Below are 23,754 nucleotides of genomic sequence, written 5' to 3' on the forward strand. Positions count from 1 at the left end.
GTTCCCCATTGACTTTGCTTATTGGAGACCACCTGGGAAGTCACAAATGGCAATCACATGACCCTACAACTGTTGTAAATAGATGCCAGTTGCCAAATGCCTGAATTTTGATCACATGATTACAGGGATGATGCAATGGTTGTAAGGTGAGGACCAGTCATCACTTTTTTCCATGTTGTAACTTCAAACACTTCAAACACTAAATCAATAATTGTAAGTCGAAGACTATCTGCATCTGTTTTCTATTGTGATACAATTTTACTTTATTTTTGTCTGTAATTTAAATATTTTTTCGTATAATAACATGAAAAAAATAAAAATAAAGACTTTTAAATAAAAAGCATTTAAAAGGGTTTTGGAATTAACATCAAATCAACATTGGCAGACATAACTCACTGTTGTAGCCTTAAAAAGCCTTTACTGAAATACAGAATTAACATAAATAAAGGTTATCCAATCAAAAGGATTAATAGCTGTATTTCTTTCAACATCACTGCTCTTTAACCAAAAATACTGAAACACAAAAGCTTTTCTTGTCCAAACAAATAAAGTGAGGTGTAGAATGTATTTTTGTCTTCTATTTCTTCAAGTCTTTTATTTGATTGCAAATTGACAGCAGTATGTTCTTAACATTTTCCCATTTTTATTGTACAAACAGAATACTGAAGGCCATTGCAATACAGCATACTGCTACATAAGGGCTCTTCCGTTCACCTGGAAGAAGAAACAATACTGAATTACTATCTCCTTTTATACAAACAAGACTTCCCCACCCCAACTTGAATGAAATAAAATACTACTATCTAAGTCTGCAAGTGAATCCAATAAAATAATGGCTGGTGGAATAATCAGGTGTAAATGTTGTAAAAGTTAATCCACAAATTCTCCTGAAACCCACATTTTCCATAACTAGTAAAAGGCATTCTATTCTGCGTGCACACACACACACACAGAATTCAAATGTTCTTTCGATAAATTAAACAGCACACTGGTAATAATTAAAGTATTTTTCTTTAATTAAAGAAAGATCTAAATGCCTGATAAATAAAATGGTTTATATGCTTTTAAAATATTGGTGCAATAACTAAATATAATTAAATTCTTTTCAACAGGTAATTTTTCCTCAGCCAGAAACAATTCACCATTTCTTCCTTTAAAGCAAGATTATCAAAATTACTATTACGAGACATTGTTAGTTGACAGATATGTAATTAAACTGCAAATAGCTATATGAATTAACATATGCAATTTCACATCTGTTTAGAATTAATATTGAGCTAATCCACCTCGGAATATGTTGAAGATTTCTGTTCTTAATTTTCTTGAAGAAAGCATCCATCATCCATTAGGATTGCTTGTCTGTTAACAATACTTTACAAATAGGGAACAGCTTGTCTGAAAGGTGTGAACATTTAAAAGACTACTTAAATAAAAGTAGCAGAGTTGCATTTTGCATTAATGAAAATTTATATAAAGTGTTAAAATAATCCAAAAGGGAAAAAATCCAGTCAAAATACTTAAAAACATCTGGATTTCTAAGACAGACACTTATATGTAACTTACAGGATCATACAATGCCAATTACTTCTAAAGGCCCAACTCGGTAATATATGGTTATTTGTCAATATATTGTTGACAAATAACAAGCACTTATTTTGCAAAACAGCAAGTCCCCTAGGCTGCTTTGAACACTGGGAAACTGTTTTTAGGACACTTTGTTTAACCTTTTCCTGCAATCTGATCTTTCCCATTTCTGCGTAAGGACAAAGGTATAAAGACATAATCTTTTCCCTTTTTTTTTTTTTATTTGATTTATATGCCGCCCTTCTCCAGAGACTCAGGGCGGCTTACAATGCATTAAGCAATAATAATTCCCTCATCCACGGACTAGAGATGTATGTGTGTGTGTGTGTGTGCGTGCGCACATGCCTAAAGATTACTGATGTACAAAACAAAAATGGTGAGAGATTATAGTGCTGGAACTTTTAATCATATTTAACTCTGATTTTAAGGCAAAATCATCAAGCAACCTGTAAAAATTAGTCCAAGAATCAAGTATGTTGTGCATTGTTTGATATTTGATGTTTTTAAAATAGACAAGAAATCTTTCTTGTTAATACAGAAATTCAAAATCATGTACGGTTATTCTCTAAATCAAAGAAAATCAACCTTAATGTCAGTGGGTTAAAGTAATTTTTTTTGAAAATATACAAATAATCTTGGCATACAATAAGGATGAAGTTATCTTGGCAAACCAAGCAACATCCATCCTTGTTGTATTTGACCTCTCTGCAGCTTTCAATACCATCAATCATGGTATCTTTCTTGAGAGGCTCAAGGATTTGGCAGTACTGGTTGTGCTGGTTCACCCCTTTCTCCATGTTTGGTTCCAGATGGTGGTTAATGGGAGGGGAGATTCCATCCCTGGTCCCTATATGGGGTGCCATAAGGTAAGATCATTTATCTCGAAGTGTCATCAATATGCTAGCTAACTTTCTTGATCGGGATTCCCTGTACACAGTCACTCACGCCCTCGTCACCTCTCGCCTTGACTACTGCAATGCTCTCTACATGGGGCTCCCCTTGAGGGGCACCCGGAGGCTCCAGCTGGTCCACAATGCAGCAGCGCGGGTAGTGACGGGAGCAGCATGGCGCTCCCATGTAAGACCGCTCCTGCGCGAGCTGCACTGGCTCCCGGTGGTCTTCCGGGTGCGCTTCAAGGTGTTGGTTATCACCTTTAAAGTGCTCCATGGCATAGGGCCTAGCTATCTTCGAGACCGCCTGCTGCTACCGACGACCTCCCATCGACCCGTGCGCTCCCACAGAGAGGGCCTCCTCAGGGTGCCATCAGCCAAACAATGTAGGCTGGTGACCCCCAGGGGGAGAGCCTTCTCTGTGGGGGCACCTACCCTCTGGAATCAGTTGCCCCCAGAGATAAGGAGAATCCAAGACCTCAGTGCCTTCCGCCGTGCCCTTAAAACCCATTTTTTCCAGCAAGCCGGGCTGGCTTAGGAAGAAATTTTTAAATTTTTAAAATGTTTTAATTGGTTTGTGATTTTTAAATTTTTGGGCCAAATTTATATATATTTTAATTGTTTTTAATATTTGTATTTCATGTTTTTAATTCTGGCTGTGCACCGCCCTGAGTCCTCAGGGAGAAGGGCAGTATATAAATTGAAAAATAAATAAATAAATAAATAAATAAAATAAAAACTGATACTGTGGATATCTTGAGACAGACAATTTGGTGCAGTGGTTAAGGCATCAGACTAGAAACTGAAGAGTATGAATTCTAGTCCTGCCTTAGACACAAAGCCAGCTGGGTGCTTGGGCTAGTAACTTTGTCTCAAGCTTACGGTGGAGGCACTTCTGAGAAACCTTGTCAAGAAAACTACAGAGACTTGTCCAGAAAGTCTCTGAGCACTGGACAGAATTAAATGGAAGGAAAAAATGGATGTCTTATTCCAGTATCTGGAGACTCCTGCTTGAAGAACAGGGAGTAGTCATGATTAAGAGGGCTTTTTTTACAGCTTTGTGTTGTTCATTAATTATACCTGTTTCTGGATCAGGAGGGTGGAAGCTCTGTTCACAATTACTCATACCCTAGTCACCTCTCCCCCACATTGGACTACTGTTATATGCTCTATATGGGGCTGCCCTTGAGCAGTATCCAGAAACTTCAGCTAATGCAAAATGTAGCAGCATGGGCAGTTATGTCTGCTCCTAGATCAGCATGTTATGCCTAGATCCAATTTAAGATGTGGTTTAAAGCCTTCCATACTATGGGACCAGGTTATTTGAGGGACCACCTGATTACCTTTGCTCATCCCATCAGATCTAGTAAGAGAAGGATGCTGTGGATCCTATCTCTCAGGGAACTACACTTGGCGGGCCAAGGAGGGCAAGCATTCTCTGCTATGGCATCTATTTATGAAATATTCCCCCTTACACACCCGAAGTGAGATTAGCTCTATCCCTCCTTATTTTCTGGAAATCCCTCAAGACCCGGCTTTGTCATCAAGCCTGGGTGGTCTCAGGGGGCCAGGGAGATCTTCAGGTGGCTCAGTGGCTGATTGAATCGTGTATGTGTATGTGTGAGAGGGAGACTTTTTTTAATTTGACTGTGTTTGATATGTTTATTGTTTTAAATTTTTTTGCTGTATGCTGGCCAGAATAATTTCTTATGAGCTTGGTAGCCGTATAAATTTGATAAATAAATAAATAGATTGTGGGAACTAATAGCAATTATTAGCAATTTGCATTTTTCAACAAATTTACACATGCTTAAATGTTATACTGAATTGTATTGTTCGACAACAATGTATGCATGCATGTATATGTATAAATGACTAGGTAGTAGAAACTACTTACCAATTCTGGCACACTTCCAGAATATGCCCAATAATCTGAAAACATATTAATTGTAAGAAACAATTTTATATTTTCACTATGATTAGATGCAAATTACAATATTACAGATACAATAGTAATGACTAATATCCTAATACTTATTTTTAAGGAATTGTAATTGCTAATATTTTTTCATGCTCATAAAATGTCTTTGAATTGCTACATATGCCAAAACAAGTGACACAATGCACAATTTTAAGTATTGCCCTGTAAATCTTGAGTTTGCTCATTTAACTCAAAAATGGGTATTATAGCCTGTTGTTGCAATAATGCCAAGTCATATGATACAACAGAATAACCTAAGGCTCATTACAGCATTATTTATTTATTTTATATATTTATTTGTTGCCTATTGCCATGGAATTACTTTAGGTGGTTTACAATAAAAAGGAAGAAAATGAAAGGAGTGTAAAACAATACAACCATGAAATAAACAATAAAAAAGGAACACAGCGAGAATACATCAATAAGATTACCAAAATGGATGGGTGGAGAGCAGAGAGCAAGGGGTACGATGGAGCCTGCCATCAATGCAACCGTTGGTCTCCAGGCCAACTGTCAGAGCCAGATCTTCAGGCTCATGTGGAAAGATAGTATTTAGGATAAGGACAGATCTTATCTTAGAGGGTAATATGTTTCAAAGGGTGGGTGCTCCAGCAGAGAAGACTCTTATTCTGAATCCTGATAGAGTTGTTTGACCAACTGGATCCGAAGTTAGTGCTCTTTGCTGGCATGAGTAGGATGGGCTTGTCCTTGTGGAATGAGGAGGTTCATCAGGTAGCCTGGACCTATGCCATTAAGGATTTTAAAGGTCATAATTAACTTGAACTGCACTTAGAAGCAAACTGGTAGCCAATGAAGTTCTCAGAGCAGAGGTGTTATATGGCCATTTCTAGGGGCCCCAAAGATTGCTCTCACTGCTGCACTTTGTACCAGCTGAAGCTGCCAAATGGACTTCAAGGGTAGTCTCATGTACAATGCATTGCAATAGCCTAGAAGAGAGATGACCAAGGCTTAAGTAACTGAGCACAGGGAGTAATGATCCAGGAAAAATTGCAACTGGTGCACAGGTCAGAGTGTGCCAAAATTCTCCCGGTCTCGCCTGCTCCCAGCTCTTTGAGCAGGAGATGTAAGTCCAGGAGAACCTCTAGGTGGCAAACTGGGTCTGAACAGGATAACACAAACTCCTCCACAACTAAGGAAGACAAACACTCAGATCCTGAGGCTCTATGTACCCAAAGCCACTCAGTCTTGCCAGGATCTGCTGCCCCTCATCCAGATCCCTAAAACTTCCAAGCATTACTCAGGTTGAGATGTAGAATGGAGTATCATCGGTATATTGATGGTATCTCAACCCATAATGACAGATGATCTCACCCAACAGCTTCATGTATATGTTATACAAGAGAGAGTAACAAACCCTGTGGGATACCACAAGGAAATGGTCAGGGGCTGGCTCTCTATCAACACCGATTGGGACCGACTTTGGAGAAAGAAGCTGAGCCAGTGCAAAACTGTGCCACCCAGCACCAACTCATGTAGTTGGCTCAAAATGATATCATGGTCAATTGTATCAAAGGCCACTGAGAGATCAAGAAGAGCAAGAATGGTTGCACTATCCCTTCCTGCTCCCATCAGAGATCGTCCATGAATGCAATAAAGCTCTCTATGCCCCCATAGCCAGGCCTGACTCCTGACTGAAAAGGTTAAAGAAATATGTTTCAACCAGGATCTCCTGTAGCTGCCAAGTAGCCACCTTTTCCACGACCTTCCCAAAAAGGGAAGATGAGAGATTGGACAAAAGTTGTTTAGGCAGGTAGAGTCAAGTGTTGGCTTTGTAAGGAAAAGACAAGCCAAGGCCTCCTGAAAAGATCCCAGGAATGTCACCTCATACACTGAGGAATTTATCACTTAGATGTGGATTCCAGAGGTTTCCAAAAGCTGTAGCCAAATTTTTATTATTAATGCTTTATAGAAAATTATTTAACAATTGCAGTATACTAAAATATATTTAAATTGTAAAGATAGACATCAAATTACATTTTTGGCTATTTTTTAATTTGGCTTTAAAGCCTAATAGCTTTCTACATATCAGGTTGCTTGTAAATTCAATTTAGCTGCAATCATTCCTAAAGTCCTTCTGCATTTCAAAGAAAAGGCATGGTGTCAAAAATATAGAATGAGCTCTAGGAAGCATGTGCTACTTTTATTGCCTATTTTAAAATGATATGAAAGGAAGTTTTATTTAGAAAGAGGGTTTTTAGATTGGGCATTTTAGCTTAATTAGCGTTTTACTGAATAAGTATTAAACTGCAAGTTATTTTATATATTTATTATGTGATTTGTATATTGTCGGCTTCAAACTAGGTTTCAGCTATTTACAGTCATAAAAATGCCTGTAAATAAAACCACAGAATTGTAAAATCTCCATAAAATAATAACAAAAAACCAATATAGAACACAGGGGGATATCATTAACATTAAAATTCTTTTTTCTAATGGTCTAAATAGTGAAATCTCATACTTCTCAGAAAGACAGGCTCCATTTTAAGAAAATGAAAATCTTCTGCGGTTATGACTTATACTGTAATTAAGCTTTTGAAGATTAACAATGATTTGCATCAATGAATCAATTTCAAAAGAAAAAATAGTAAAATTAAAAATAAGCAAGCTTACATGCATATTCTTTCCCCAAATTTTTAGAAATGCACATACCCCGTTTTATTGTTATCCAGTAATCTGGGAGCCAAAGATCTTAAGTATGCACATGTACATATAAGCAGTAAGATTACTGTCAGAAGACTCTGAAAATTGAAGATCGCAGACTGAAAGAAAAGGTAATATATTAGTTACTCACCAGTTTTTAAAAGTTCTCTTTACTATATTCATTTACTTCTTCCCATAATTACAAAAATAAGAAATTTAACAGCCTATTACTATTTACATTATAATTCTAATATATCCATTCTATCTAAAGCAAGAAACAATAAAATACTAGATAATTTTTTTCAAAGCTATTATTGTGAATTTCAGATCATTCATAAATTACTTGCTTTGCAAATTAAAAGTCTTAGTTTGTATTCTATTTCAATAGCCAAAATAGTTTGTTGGGTATCATGTTCTGATATTACAAACTTGGGCTTTTAAGCAAAACTTGGAATATACCAGGCTATAAATCTTGAGTTCTAGTTCCACTTTAGGCATGAATCCAGCTGTGTGACCTTGGGCCAATCACTCTCTCTCAACCCAACCTATCTCACAGAGTGGCTGTTGTTGGGCAAATAGGAGGAAGTTGTGTTGGATATATTCGCCTCCTTGAATTATTTGTAAAAATAATAAAGATGGGATACAAGTAAATACTCTAATATGTCCTCTCAATGAGATGACTGTATAAAGTTATGAGAAAAGGGCAGATTTTGCTCTCACCAAAAAGTATTTCAAAGTGCAATACAGAGTGAATTAAGTCACATTTAATTTAGATGTAAACCTGGAGAGTTCAGGATATGCTTTATGTGCAGAAAGGCCCAGCTGTAATCCTTGGCATCTAGTTTGGGCTCAGAAAGGCCAAGTTGATTTGTGCTTTAAACCTTGAAAACTGATGCAAATTAATAACACTGATACTTAGTGGTATTTGTTGTAGCAGGTTTGTCTGCTCTCATAATGGATTCTAATTTTTCAATCGATCGATCAATCAATCAATTAATCAATCAATCAGAACAGAGCTGGAAGGCACCTTGGAGGTCTTCTAATCCAACTCCCTGCTCAAGCAGGAGAATTACCAGTATACCATTTTGAATAGTGAACATACAATGTGGAAATTGAGATTCCTGTTTTATGTCCCCAAAAGGCAGAGATTTGAACGTGTGACTTCAGACACTAGTTTGAAGTAAGCAAGTTAGAATTGTCAATTCACAGTGTGTGATTGAACTAAGTGAGGAACTTTCAAGTTTCTTTAGCTACTCTCATTTGGCAGAATCAAGTGGGAATAACTGAGAAGACTCCACTTGACAGCTTGATTTATTAAATTTATATACAGCCTGACTCCCAACAACTCTGGACTGCGAAACCATACAGAAATAATAGAATGTCATACAAGATTATTTAAAAGATAAAAACAAAAGAAAAAAACAAAAGAAGTAGAAATGGCAGAATAACAAACCCAGTGGAAAGAAAGAAAAGCTTCAGTCATCTTCACCAAAGACCTGGGTGAGGAACCAGGTCTTCTGGAAGCTTCAATACATCTTCATTTAAATGAAACACTTCATTTACCATGATGTACAAAGTAGCCATAGTGTAAAAATGAAAAGGGCAATTTTTCTAGACCAGATCTAAAATAGTTCTTACAATCAGTGCTGCTAAACAATTCTCAATCCTCCCAAAGATCTCTTTCAAAAGACAATTTTTCTTGCTACATGACATGCTTAGGATTGCATGTATTTCTTCTTCTTTTAGGGACCTCTGCATTCAGTACCTATTATTTCCCATGAAGTTTCTGTCTGCCATACTGCAATTAAGTTTGTAGTTAAATATAGCTGACACAACTGTCCTAATTAAATGTCACAATTCTTTCACTTTGTCCCCTATTTTTTTGCCCCAAGTGTAATAAAAGGAGGCATCACAAAATATACAATACAAACTGATTTTAAATAGAAATGGAAGGACACCCAACTTAATGCAGAAGAATTATTTCCATGTAAATATGTCTTATATGTATTACTAAGTTATTGATTCTAATATTGTATGTATTATATGTATGATTTTAATATTGTATGTATTGTTTTGGAGAGCTTCTTAACAAGTACTGCACCACATTTTTTTCTTGCTTTTGCTAACTGTTGTTCTGTCTTTGTTGTCATTTTTAAAAAATCACATTAGCCATGTTTTGTTGTCATACTGCACACTCCACCAAGTGCTGAAAATCATCAGATTGCAGCACAGTACAGGTTTGATAAATAGTAGATTCTGCTTTGTGTTTCAGAAACAGTGATCTGCAAACAAGGCACCTAAATATTTTGCCTCGAATCTCTAGAACTGGTGTACAATTCTATGTAGTAAATATTTGTTATGACGCCAGGGACAAGAGATAATACACTGCAACAACTGTGCAATTGACCACAAGTGCCTTTAATACTGATTACATACCGATACTATTTTTCAAAGAAAAAAAAGTAAAACAAAGTATTACACTTCTTTGAATAATATAAAAGCTGCAGAGGTAAGATAGGCGGTAAACAAACGCTTTTACTACATACACACAGAGAGGGCTGTGTCCACACAACCCATTTTTGTCCAGGATTAACTTAAAACTGCAGTGTCACTGCAACCTGAATTACAAAAAGCAAGATTCGCACAAAACTCTTGAGCCGCAAACTAGCCAGGCTATTCGGCGAGCCAATATTTCGCCACCCGTAATTTACACAAAGAAAAAGAAGAAGAAGAAGACGGGGAGGAGTGAGAAGTGATGCTCTTTTTTTGAGCCATCACCTTTCACGACGTCTTGAGCTAGGCCCCTTTGGCAAAGCCAAAGGCGGCGAGGCTACACTGGGGAAAGGGGCCCAAGCGGCCTTCCGCGCGCGTTATCGGGCCGTCCCCAAGGGCGCACCCGCCAAAGGAGCCACAAGGCCCGGCGGCCCCTGGCTCCCAAACATGAGGCCTCTTTCCCGAACGCCGCTCTTACCATAGTTACGCGCCGCCACGAGCCACATCACACTTCCGGTAACCAGAGGGGGGCGGGATCTGAAAGAAAGATGAGCCTCAGGCGCCTGCCGATTGGACGGAGGAGAGACGCCGACGAGAAACTGTCGGGGTTGCGATTGGAGGAAGGGCAAAGTTGAGAGCCGCTGAGCCTGAGATGGGAATAAACGGCGGTAGGTTCTCCATAGTTCATTTTTTAAAAAAAAAGAAAGAGAGAGAAAAAAGCAAGGACATTTCTGTGTTCGGGTGTGTGCGCTTCCATGTGCATAAACACACACCACACACAGGCGGAGTTTACGCATACAAAAAACTGAAGTGACATTTTCAGTGCTGTTCAAGGTAGGAAAGGGAGGGTGGGAGCAGAGGAAGGGAAGCGCGATCGTATTTGTTGCAGCGCTCTTATTATTACACTGATTATATTTAACCCCCCTCCCCGGCTTCAAATATATATATATGGAATATATATATGGAAAACACACTTTTCCGAGTCATTCTTCCTCTCAGGTGTTTCTTGCAGGGAGGAACCGGCACAGATGGAGAAACACAGAGACACAAGGACACCAGCCCCCTTCCCCGGCCACACTCGTGGCATTTGGTATAAAAGGTGTGCGTATACCAAAAGTGATGCTCTCTCCCGGTTCGTCTTTTTTGTTGTTGCCTGGGTCAGAGCTTCATTAACAATTTCTTGGCATTTTTCTAACTGTATTGGTTCAACAGGATCCCATTTCTTCTTCCCCAAGCTTCCTTCACATTACATTACATTACATTACATTACATTACATTACATTACATTACTTCTTGTGTCTTTGCATGTGATTGTGAAGATAGCATAGGGTATGAAGAGTTGGTGGACAAAAGTTACATGTGAGCTTGTGACTCAAGGACGTTTGAGAACTCAAAAGGTTTAATCTGTGGGCTGAGGAATAGTATTTTTATTTTTCCCAATACCTAATTTTTTCTCTTCTTAACCTTGCACATTGGGGAAAAGGAGAGTGAAAACTTCTCCTAAGTGATGTATTGCCATTTGTGAGCTGGTTGACAGAAATAAACTTTCTATGACACAGGAACTCTTGTGTTTTCTTATAAAGTTCTGATAGGTGAGCTGGTAAGTCATGTCAGGGCTTGTTTTATAGAACAGATTGATGCAAAAGTGATGCCTTTCCCTGAATGTATTCTGCTCTGTAGTGTGGTATATTGATATCTTTTGAAGATATTTTATTGATGCTTGATTTGGCTTTTGTGGTCAAATAACTTCTCAATCAACCACTTACTAATTGTCAAATTACTTTTATTGTTAGACTTTCAAGTTAGTGACTACTTCCTTATATTTTCCCTTGCCATTCAGTTGAATTTTTGCTCCATTACTCATAGCATTGAAAGTTGATTCCCCCCTCCCCCCACTTACCGGTATTTCACAGTATTTCAATATCAAACTACCCAGAAATAAACATTAGTGAAATAAATCATAAATATGGATATGATGACCAAATCTGGTATTAATATGCATCTTTTAATCATTTTCTTTAGCTTTTATACTGCTTCCTTTAGGCTGTCTGCCATGGCCTAGATTTTTTTTCCTGGTTAGTCATTATAAGTATATATGCAGAGATGGAAATTTTGTTCTTATGCATCATTATAAACTTATTGAACCAGATTTTCCATTTTATTGCCTGATATTCATAGAGGTTCATACACAAGTTTTAATCTTGTATAAATTTGATGCCAACTGCAGATTTGACTATATTATTTTTTAGTCTTAACTTCAGATAATTTATAATCTGAAGCATGGGTCTAAAAAGGATCTTTGGAGGATGCCCTCCACTTGCTTTTGGTATATGGTTATAAAAACTGGTCATTTAGTCATACTGTTTCCCATTTTAAAAACCATATATTTATTTTCTATTATCTCATAGCTACTGAATTCAAAAGCCTTTGACGAAAGATTTTGCCAAAATATTTTTTAAAAAATCTTCAAGTATATAATGTCTCCCATATTGTCCCATCCAAATACTTTTGAACACTTCCAAATAAGTTTAAACATCAGTATATGAGATAGGACTTATATCTGTAAAGACTGATGATTCTGCCTTAACATTTTGTTCTTAATAATCCTTTTTTATTCTCTATCTCTGTTCAACTGACCTTTTCCATTTCTGCAAAGATCACCAACAGAACCAGAACCATGTCTGCATTGGGGAGATCAGTGGCAATAAAGTGGTGGGCATAACTGGAAGATTAAAGTCTCACTTCTTTTTAATATGGGGCCATGCACATTGCATCCATAATAAAAAAGACAGGGCTTTGATTGTCCATTCGCACCCTCTCTTTTGGTTGACTTCCCTGTGGATATTCTCCAGATATTTATTTGTTATAAAATTAGTTATGTTTATGTAGATATAAACTAGCAAAAATACATTATTTGTTAAAAAACTGTAGAATTAGTTCTTTTCAGCAATCTTTCTCACGTTCCAGCTGCACCAATACAAATCCAGCCTGTTCCTGGGGCGCAGAACAGCTTTCTGATCTTTTTGTCTTGTTATGCATATTAGTCTATTTCAGCTCCTCTAATGCTTGCTTTCTTCAATTCTTGCCTTTTAACTGAATATCACTGATATGACACTATGCCATTATTTACACTTGAGTCATACTGTACTGATCTTTGACCAGATTCCAAATGATAGTATCCACAGACGAGTTTATCCTTGATTACAGTCAGTACATCCAGTGGTTGACTTTATCCTTTACTGTACACACTGTCCTAACATGACATCATTCTGTAGACTGTCCCTGCCTTTTTCAATCTTGTCCAGCACAACATGGTATAACTCTTGCCAGATTCACATTCTTTTCTTCCTGTTTCTTCTTTTCTTCATCATTTAGTCCAGCCTTATTCTGCAACCAAAAATCCTCTTCTTCAGCATTATCACTCTCCAAGAATAATTCTTCTAAATAAACCAAGAAGCCAATAATAATCTACCTCAGCAATCTCTTTTCTTAACCTAAAATACTTATATTAATCCTGGAAGGAAAAGAAGGGAAGGGAAAAAAGGTAGAAAGAAAGAAAGGAACATTATCATTCTAAAATGCTGATTCCCTTTTTTATCTCATTTTTGATCTAGATAACTTTTTAATCATAGTATAAAAAGGATAATTATCTCCAGAAATAGATTTATCATAAAATACCAATAGTATCCTAGTGTCTATGTTCTCTGTTGGGTACTTCGAAATGGTAAGAAGAAAAAATACCAGGTCTTATTCTATATTTGAAAAAAATCCTTCGAGAGAGAGAGAGAGATCATTCTCTGTCTTGCTGTCATGATGTTATTTCTTTCCTTTTCAAATGAAAAAGAATCTATTTACTTGAAAGTTGATTTTATATTTAGACTTTACCCAATATTATTTCTATTTTTAATATTAATTATGCTTTCTTATATGAAAAAATAAACTGTAAATTGGATGGGTACAGTCTGATTTGAATGTTTTAACAGAAAGTCTTTTAAAATGATCCAGCAATGTCACATGACTATGAGAATAAAGAGCAAATTAAATTCATTCAGTACACAGTGGAATACAGGTGGCAGGAAATGGATCATAGCTGAGTTTAAGCTTTTTATAACTGTTGGCTTTGGTTGTCTTCAATAGATCCAAAAAAATTCATAACATAATTTGCTAGGAACCGAGCTTTGTATTAATATATTAATATAATATATTTTTATTACTTTGGGTCTGTCATCTACTTTAAAAGTAAATTTTAATTTTCTGTTGAAGAAAAAAGAAAGCCTGAAATTTAGACTTCTTCAGATGTTCTGACAAAAGGATTTTTTTTAAAAAACACATTTTTGTTTCTTTAGTTTTCATTTAATGCACATTGTACATTTTCATTGAGAAAATCAATATTACAGTTACATTTTAATAAGTGCTATGCTGATATTGAGTTAATACAATATAATTCAGAAATGTAGGCATTTTAACACATTGTAGTATTACAGGTATTTTTGAAGAGGGGGAGAGAATTCAGCAGATCCTTAAATATAAAGGGCATGTTGTTAATAGCAGCAAAAATATCATTTTGATGGATTTCTTGGGTTTTTAGGGATTCCATCTTTTTAATCTTTAGTTCTGTTGTATATACCGTAAAGGTGTAATTAATAAATTGGAATTTGGTATTTATGGTCTACTTCATGGACTAAATTTAAAATTGCAATTAATATGACAAATATTGAAAAATAAACAAATTTGTTATTTTTATTCCATGTTTTGAATAAGAATATTTACCATTTTATTTCATGTTTTGGACAAACATATCTTTCTGTCAAATTTTGATGGAAATTACTGATTGTACTAGTTATTTAGCCTTCATTGCTTTGGTGAAGTTCTGAGCAATGATTCAGACTTATTAAGATTTTCCTGTCACATTAAAACCTATGTAGCAATTGCTGGCAAAGTTATATTGTGTATACTCAGTTTCATTTTGAAGCTTGTATGCTGCCAATACTCAAGTATTTGCAAAGACTTTTTATGTTCCTGAGGAAATCTAATGGATTCCATCTGTGATTCTTCTCCCTTTAATTATGGAATACAACCTTACAGGATGAAATAAATTGGGAGACTTTGAGGCTTGCACAGCTGTATGTAGGAAATTCTGAAAATGTTTTATGAGAGATTTTAAGATTACTATGGCTGATTTGAGTTTCAAAAGCCTGGAAGAAATGAATTAAAAAAAAAAAAACACTAAAGAAGACAATGGAGGAGTCATCAGCAACTACTACTGTTCTCTTACAGTATTCATCCAAAGGCTGAAATAGGTTAAGAGTCAAGACCAAAGCCTGAATCATTACCAAGGAACATGCAGGAGAAAAGGGAGGTGGTGGTGATCAGATTTTTATTCTGCTGTGTGTGTGTGTGTGTATGTATCGGGTGGGTTCTACTTACCTTTATTACTGGTTCGTAATGGGAGTGCACACGTGCTGTTGCTTTGCTTACACACGTGTGCACACTTCTGCGCATGCACAGAAGCTTATGCGTATGCGCAGATCATCAATTATGATGTCTGGGCAGGTGGGCGGAGCCTCCCCCCGCTTTTACTACCGGTTCTAAAGAACCGGACAGAACCGGGAGCAACCCACCACTGGTGTGTGTGTGTGTGTGTGTGTGTGTGTGTGTGTACTCAAGGTAGTGAACATACCTAATACCCCTGCCTCCCATTTTCTGTCTTGTGAGATGAATTGGGCTGAGAGAGTGACTGGTCCAATGTCATCCAGCTGTTTTTCATGCTTAAGGCAAGCTTAGAATTCACAATTTCCTGATTTCTAGGCCACTTTACCATTATACCAAACTGATTCTCTTGCTTACTACTGTGTGTGTAATTAACTGATGTGTAGAATTCCATCACTCCCTGCTTTGTTGAGAAGTTTAACTTCCACTGTATTAAATGTAGGAAGTGTTCATCAGCAACTTCCTGGTCCAGACTGTAATATTTATGAGGGTTTTGATTTCTGTCTCTGACCCTGATAGCTGCTGTTTGTTCAATATGATTTACTATATAATAAATTATAGGAGAAGTGCAGTTTCTGTTTTCAGTCTGCATCCATTATAATAGGCAAGAGAAGAATTCCAATAAACTGCTTTCAACTTTTTTTAATACTACAGTTCATTAAAAAGAAGCTTTTGATATCTCAAAAAGAGCTTTCTTAAACTGAGAAAATATCGCTTTCCTTTTCATTTGTTCTTATTCATGTCCAATATTTCCAAACCTTCTCCACCCCCAAAATCCCCAACAAACAAAGTATGTTTTTCCACCTGAAATTGTGGTGCTGAGTGTAATATTCAAAATTATAATAATCAGGCTTAAGCAAATTATTAGGGTTTGAAATATTAGTTAAGAGATAGGGGTCAGCAAAAACTAGAGAAATTTCTTTATCCTTGTTTACGTTAGTGCAGTTTCAGTGAAACCCATTTGTAAGGCAATAGGGTCAAGGCTGATTTGAACAAAATATAGGAATTTTATAAAATGGGAGAAGATTTAATTTCATTGTAAAATAAAATCTCTACTGCAATCCTTTTTTTAAAAATCAGAAGTCTAAAATAGTAACCGCGTGTGTTGAGAGGATGTATTCTTTCCTTTTTCACCAAAACTTCCATCCATTTTCCCCACTTGGATAGCATCTACTAATAGAACTCTCAGAGTTGCCAAAGAAGCATGATATGGAAAATGTATTGCAGAGGTTGGGAACATTATAACACTTATAAAAATATTAAATCTATAACTCTAAATTTAACATAAGATTTTAAGAATTAACAGTTAACAAATGTGTGTAAGTCCAGTATTTTTAGGCTGCTATTGTTTTCAAGGTTTTAAAGTTCTAAATGAAAGGATATGTGAAATTTTTTTTTTAATCTAAAGTCTTTATTCTAAAATATTACTGTAAAACAAGCCATGAAATAACTGTTTTAACATAGATGCAGATGATGTAATAATCCTTTCTAAGTAGCCTTTTAAAACTGATTAAATAGATGCTTATTCTTAATCATGTCTCCCTCATAGATAATGCTTTTATCATGTTCTGAGGTACCAAGAAACTAGAGGATAAAACAGATAAATTCCTTACATCATAATTTATGTTTTGCATATTTCCCCAAGAAATAGAGTTGATGCTGCATGATTAATTGTTCAGGTTTTTCTTATATGACTCGCCACTTTCCTCAGCGCCTAGTACTCATGTACCGCCTGGGCAGGATTGGACTATGAATATAACTGCTAAAGTTGAAATATATTTTTCTTTTAGATCTGCATGTTCCCAAAGCAGAATGGCTGAGGTTTGAGGCACCTGTTGCTAAACCTTTTTCTTAGTCAAAAGACAGTTCTGCAAGCCAGAAATGAAAAGCTGAAGTTGAAATATCAATGACACTCTGTAGTGCAGTGAAGGAAGCCAAGAGTTGGCTTCTGTATTGTGCTTGAGAGTTACCCAAAGCAGCATACAAAATGATTTGTCAGCTAATTAAAAAAAACTGTCTTGTTTATTCATCAGAACTGTGGACAGTCATTGTTTGGGAGCAGACTCCAACTAATTACATGCCAGCCAACAGCTGATTCTTCCCCAGAAGGAAGCATTGCCTAATAAAGATCATAGATGCCAACTACTAAATACACAAAGTACTAAAGATGAGCAGTTCAATCGCTAACTGTCTGGTTTTTCTCAATAAAGCTAGTGATGGACAAATTTGGGGAGAACTCTGCTATTCCCACCTGAAAGTCAATCTTTGTTTCTTACTTGTCTTATGGTGAGATATTGATATGAAATATGATTCTTTTGTACAATTAGGAGAAATCACTAGCCTTTCTATTACCATAATCATTCTGCTTTTTAAAAATGCTTATAATGATTAAAGGCACCAAATGTTTTAATTTTACAGAGCTTGCAAATAAGATTATAGAAGTGTCATTATTTATTCCTTGAAAGTCATTTCAAATCCATTTGACAATGATTATTTTGTGTGATACTAGAATGCAGGGTAAACATTCATTCTCATTATCTTCAAAACAAATGTTGGTAAATGCTTGGTTTTGTAAGTGTTATCTTAATTAAACAGTGATAGCATTATAAAATAAAAATCCTACCAATAATTCAATTGCCACCATATCATATATTCTTAAACACTTTTTTAAAGCTAGTGAGAAATTCTAAATGTCGTTTTTCAATGTCAAAAATAAGCAAACTAAATATAATATTTATTTAAATACTTTTTAGGGGAAAATCACAATCATGCATTTGAATAAACTCTAGACTATTTTATGAACAATTGCTGTTTTTTTAAAAAATGCACATAGTGTACTTTTTCTGTATATTTTTAGAATAATTTAAAAGAGAAATGTGGATTTAAACGAATTGGTGTATTTCAGAAACACACATACTTATATTTCTAGGAAATTCTTCTAGGAAATTACAATCCATGAATTGTAAAGGCAGGTTTGTAATCCTAAGTAGATAGAAGATATTTATGGATCTTTGTTGGATCTTACATATGCCTTTTATTTTATCAGTGCTAGTGTTTCTGATGTGTCTTCAGTTACATAGAATGTTTTGTGTCATTAGGCTACATATATGGATAAGACTATCCTTGTGACCTTATTAGGCTAGGGGTAAAAGCAGGAGCATGGAGAAAAAACATTGACAGAAGTTATGAAGATATGTGTGCCATTTAAAATCTTTGCGTGAGCTTCATTTTTCAGAGTAAACTAATTTCTTTTGGCCATACATTATTTATAAATTTATGGGAAGATCTGATCTTTAAATACTCCTATCATATACTCTATACTCGGGCTGATGGGACCCATAGCATGCCTCTTCTGCTGGCACAAGTGGTACGGGCCAGTCTCAGTGGGGTGAGACAGTCCCTCTAGTAACCTGGACTTATGCCATAAAGAGCTTTAAAGATAATCACCAACACCTTGAATAGCATTCGGAAGCAGCGCGGGTCAGTGGTGTTACAGGAGCCATGCTTGGGGCTCCCAAAACTACCCACGCTGCCACACTCAGCATCAGCTGTAGCTTTTGAATGATCTTCAAAGGTATCCCCATGTAGAGTGCATTGCAATAATCCAGTCGTGAGATGACTAGGAATTGAATGACTGAGTGCAGGGAATCCAAGAAAGGCCGCAACTCATGCACAATACAAAGTTGTGCAAGGTTCTCCTAGTCGCAACTGCCACCTGCTTCGCAAATAAGAGTTGCGAGTCCAGGAGAACCCCCAAGTTGCATACCAAGTCTTTCTGGGACAGTGTCATCCCATCCAGAGCCAAAGATGACAAAGTCCCAGTTCCTGCGTACTCAAAGCCATTGGTCTTATCAGGGTTCAGTTGAAGCCTGTTGTTCTCTATCCAGGCCTCTGCAGCCTCCAGGTACCATGCAAGGGCAGCCACAACATCACTTGGGTCATCAAGCGTAGAAATATAGAGTTGGATATCATCAGCATACAGTATATACGTCAACCCATGGTGATGGATGATCTCACCCAGGGGTTTCTTATAGATGTTGAAAAGGAGTGGAGAAAGTACTGAGCCCAGTGGCACATCACAGAATAGCGGCTGAGGGCTGGACCTCTCACTACCAATACTGATTGGGACCTGCCACAGGGAAAGGAGTTGAACCAGTGCATAACTGTGCCACCCATCCCCTATTAAGGTTAATAAGGATAAGTTTACATAGATTTTACATCTAAAAACTGAATATGGCATTCATAAGCAATTTTAAGATACATTAAATTATATACTAAAGGTATATAATACTTAATAATGCTTAATAATACTGAGGTTTCTTCAATACTGAATTGTTACTTATTGAGTTTTGCATATAAAAACATTCTTTAAACACCCAAAGCCTAAATATATCTTCATAATAACCTTTAAAAAATAAATTTTACTGTTTATAGGAAAACGAACTTATTTCCTCTAAATGTTTGTATTAATCTATAGAGCTATGGTCAGCAGTGCTTGTAAATTTTGTATTTTGAAATTTGCTTATGTTCTCTGAACTGGAAATATATGTGCTGCTATCCTTGTAATTTTTAACTTCTGGTTTTTTTAAAAAAACAGTGACTAGAAAAATATGGAGAAGAAAGTGAGGCAGCTGTGTCCTATTTCTGATCCAGACACTACATACTTTCTACAAATAACTTGGTGCAAAGATCTGGGTATGGGTTTTCATCTTATGCTAAGTGATGGCCAATCATCTTGGATTGGAAGAGGTATAATAAATTTATAACAAAGTATAATACTATGATAAATTACTGTATCACTTACCACCATTGATTTATTAATGGGCTCCCCACTCTATTTCCCCCCAAAATAAGTTGAAGTTTTCCCTATCGTCACAATTATTTTTTAATTGGAAAAATTGTCTTTCGTTCCCTGAAGAATCTCTAGAGCTGATTCTGAATATGGCAGAAACAATGGAAGCAAACTTTCCCTTTTCTGCCTCATTGCAGGTACTTATTCTTGACTCCTGGTTGGGAAGAATGAAACTTGACAATCATAGCCAATTCCTTTATTGGGCTTTGAAGACTGTATGAAATCAGCAGAGATTAGATTATTCTAAAATCTATATTTTATAGATTATTAATTTATCATCCAAATTATATTCTTCCGTTGAGTTGTATAAATCTCTAATTTCATATTAAATTATAAATATTACAATATTATATATTATAAAACTTCAGTGGACTTCTAGTTGAACCATATTTGAACAGATCAAAGATTGATCCAGTATTCTGTACCTACTGTCTCTATCCAAGTACTGATAGAAACTCCAGTCACAACTTAAATACATTGATAGCTTTCTCTTTATGTTCTTTACTGATTGGTATTTAGAGATCTTCTGACTATTGTACTGGAGATACTTTGAACCCTTCATTACTGGTAACTATGGTAGTGTTTCCTCCATAATGATCTTTTGAAGTTGGTAATCATTTCTACATATAATTATGTATTATAAAACAGACTACTTTGTCTTGATTTTTAAATGTCTTTTTAAATATAACCACAGTGCTGTGATCTGTAAAATGTTTGCTTAATTTTAAAAATATGGTATAAGTGGTTCCTTATTAGGAAGGCCTCTTGCATTTTCACTATTTTAAAGAAAATCTAAAACATGTAATATTTTGGTTATACTTTTAGAAAATTGTGATTTCAAATAAATTGACATGTGTTTCAAACCTGTGGTATCTACTTATATCTCAACAACTTTCATGGCTTTTCTTTCAAATTTACTTTAATTCTTTGAATTACTGTCTTTTAGTGTCTGAAGAAGAGATTTCCAGAGAGGCTGCTGACATGGAAATGAAACAAGAAAAGTATGTAGAAGAACTTAAAAAAGTACTGTTGTTTGACCAGGAGTTCTCAGATACATACCGTTTTGATATTTCTAAAAAAGAAATAAATGGAGAATCAATTCATTTTTCGTATGAAAAGAATTTGAAAGAAGTTACTGTAAGTATTGCTTTGTTACATTTATCCATTTTTATGTCATAAAATCAACATTTGATGTCAAATCTTCAGGAACAATGGATACTTAGACCTTTGTCTTAAACCTCAGCAATTATAAATTCCAGTATACTACTGAATTATTAGCATAATGTTCTGTTTTTAAAAATCAGTAAGAAATATTGTGCTCATGAGAATCTTTTTAATAATTCTATAGTCAGAATAAAAATTATGTTGACTTTTCAGTTCCAAACTTTTGTAAAGCAGGATTCATTTGTTAAAAATGAATCTATATATACAAACAGAGATACATAAACATATGCATGTACATATATATATATATATATGTACACAAACACAAATCACACTACTGTGATTTGAAACATTACTAAATTTGTTTTAATATACACAAATATTTATCATTTATTTATTTATCTCCTGTATTTATAAACTGCCAAATCTCTAAGGTGTTTTAGACAAACTTACAGTGGGCAAGAACTACTATACTAGTCCAATTGACCCAGTGCCTAATTTGACCCAATGTAGTTTGAAATTCCTCAATATGAAAAATTTGGGAGGGAGATCCATACCAGTGTACATTGTTGATATGTCTTTTACTTACTTTTTCCATCCAGGAACCATGAAGATCATACTAGGATAGGATGGGATGGGAAGGGATGGGATGGGATGGGATGGGATGGGATAGGATTCTTTATTGGCCAAGTGTGATTGGACACACAAGGAATTTGTCTTGGTGCATATGCTCTTGATCTGTCCCCGTCCACACACACACACAAACACAGCCAGCCGAGGGTTAAGGAAACACTTGGCACACACCCAGGTCTTTGTCTCCAACTTGGCAGCGATATACACACTGTCTGCCAAGTGCTTTTATTTCCACAGAAACAGAAAGATAATATACTCAGCGTACAAGAGTCCAACAGAATTAATATTCCTCTCCGCAGTTTCGGACGATGCTTTAGTGACTATCCAAGGTTTATTTTTGTTCGTCACAGGGATCACTGGCCACCACCCTCTATTATATAGTCTCTGGGGTGTGGTCCAGTGACTCAGTTCTAATCCCTAGCACGCCTCCTGAGCTGCTCCAATCGTTTATCACGCCTTCGGAGGCGTGCATCCAGGAATGACGTCTCTCCTTCACTCTCATCCGAGACACCTGTCTCCCGGCTAATCTCCTCTCCCTCGGCCAGAGACAGTGCCAGAGGGGAGGGGCCTGGAGAGGGAAGCCTGGCTGACTCCTCTTCCTCATGCTCGGAGCTTTTTTCCTCTGATGGGATAGGCTCAGAGGGCGGGGCCCCAACAGCTCTCTGTACATAAAAGAAAAGATACGTTCATCAAGAATCATAAGGTACAACACTTAATGATAGTCATAGGGTACAAATAAGCAATCAGGAAACAATATCAATATAAATCGTAAGGATACAAGCAACAAAGATACAGTTATACAGTCATAAGTGGAAGGAAATGGGTGATGGGAACGATGAGAAGATTAATAGTAGTGCAGACATAGTAAATAGTTTGACAATGTTGAGGGAATTATTTGTTTAGCAGAGTGATGGCATTCGGGAAAAAACAGTTCTTACATAGAACATGATCAATATCATTAATCTCTATTGTGTGTATTTATGTAGGTCTCTTGTTAAATACAGATGCTCTCCAATTTGCAACCACAATTGAGATCAGAATTTCCATTTCTAAGCAAGAAATTGTTAAATTGTTAAGTGAGTCATGCCTAATTTTATGACCTTTTTTGCTATGGTTGTTAAGCAAATCACTGCAGTTTTTGAGTGAACCATGAGTAATCTATCTTAACCTTGACTTTGGTTGTCAGAAGCTGTCTGGGAAGGTTTCAAATGGTGATCACAGGACCCCAGGATGCTGCAACCATTCTAAATATATGTCTGTTGCCAAACACCTGAATTTTGATCACATGTCCGTGGGGAATGCTGTGACGGTTTTAAGTAGGAGAAACAGATGTCTCTTTTTCAGTGCCATTGTAACTTTGAACAGTCACTAAATGAGTTGTAAGTCGAGGGCAATCTGCATTTAACTATATAAAACTATATAAAAAGTCTATATAGTACTTAAGCCTATTGTATAAGCTGGAGTTTGAGCCAAACTGATAGGAAATTGGTAGGAAAACTGAAATATTGTATTTATTTTTAATGAAATGTATCTTTCAGTTGTATTTCCAACTTTAGTTAGTGCATATGGTATGAATAGAATAGAATAGAATAGAATAGAATAGAATAGAATAGAATAGAATAGAATAGAATAGAATAGAATAGAATAGAATAGAATAGAATCAGTGGTGGGATTCAGCCAGTTTGCACCACTTCGGGAGAACCGGTTGTTAGCTTCCTGAGCAATTTGGAAAACTGGTTGTTGGAAGAAATCATTAGGGCAGAGAACCGGTTGTTAAATTACTTGAATCCCACCACAGAATAGAATAGAATAGAATAGAATAGAATAGAATAGAATAGAATAGAATAGAATAGAATAGAATAGAATAGAATAGAATAGAATAGAATAGAATAGAATAGAATAGAATTCTTTATTGGCTAAGTGTGATTGGACACACAAGGAATTTGTCTTTGGTGTATATGCTCTCAGTGTACATAAGGAGAATAAAATACATTCATCGAGAATAA

At 36.0% G+C, this 23,754-nt stretch overlaps 2 protein-coding genes across 5 annotated transcripts in view; one reads left to right on the forward strand and one right to left on the reverse strand.

Moving 5' to 3' along the window:
- Positions 1-234: 234 nt before the first annotated feature.
- TMEM167A (transmembrane protein 167A) lies at positions 235-10,224 on the reverse strand. Its single transcript, XM_034441237.3, has 4 exons — positions 10,088-10,224; positions 7,126-7,235; positions 4,372-4,406; positions 235-714 (listed from the first exon to the last, which is right to left on the reverse strand). The coding sequence occupies exons 1-4, from the start codon at positions 10,088-10,090 to the stop codon at positions 644-646; spliced, it is 219 nt and encodes a 72-aa protein (XP_034297128.1). The 5' UTR covers positions 10,091-10,224; the 3' UTR covers positions 235-643.
- Positions 10,125-23,754, forward strand: part of XRCC4 (X-ray repair cross complementing 4) — a 101,719-nt gene continuing 88,089 nt past the window's right edge. Inside the window, exons 1-3 of one of the 4 annotated variants that reach the window (XM_034441235.3) lie at positions 10,125-10,277; positions 19,697-19,848; positions 20,898-21,088. In XM_034441235.3, coding sequence (XP_034297126.2) covers positions 19,710-19,848; positions 20,898-21,088 — 330 coding nt within the window. In that variant the 5' untranslated portion in view covers positions 10,125-10,277; positions 19,697-19,709. Of the gene's footprint in view, positions 10,444-17,132; positions 17,386-19,696; positions 19,849-20,897; positions 21,089-23,754 lie in introns of those variants that run through there. The other 3 variants (XM_034441234.3, XM_087885861.1, XM_060690630.2) reach the window with 3 other exon arrangements.

Source organism: Pantherophis guttatus, chromosome 2, assembly GCF_059756535.1.
Source record: "Pantherophis guttatus breed Tessera chromosome 2, ASM5975653v1, whole genome shotgun sequence".
NCBI classification, from domain to species: domain Eukaryota; kingdom Metazoa; phylum Chordata; class Lepidosauria; order Squamata; family Colubridae; genus Pantherophis; species Pantherophis guttatus.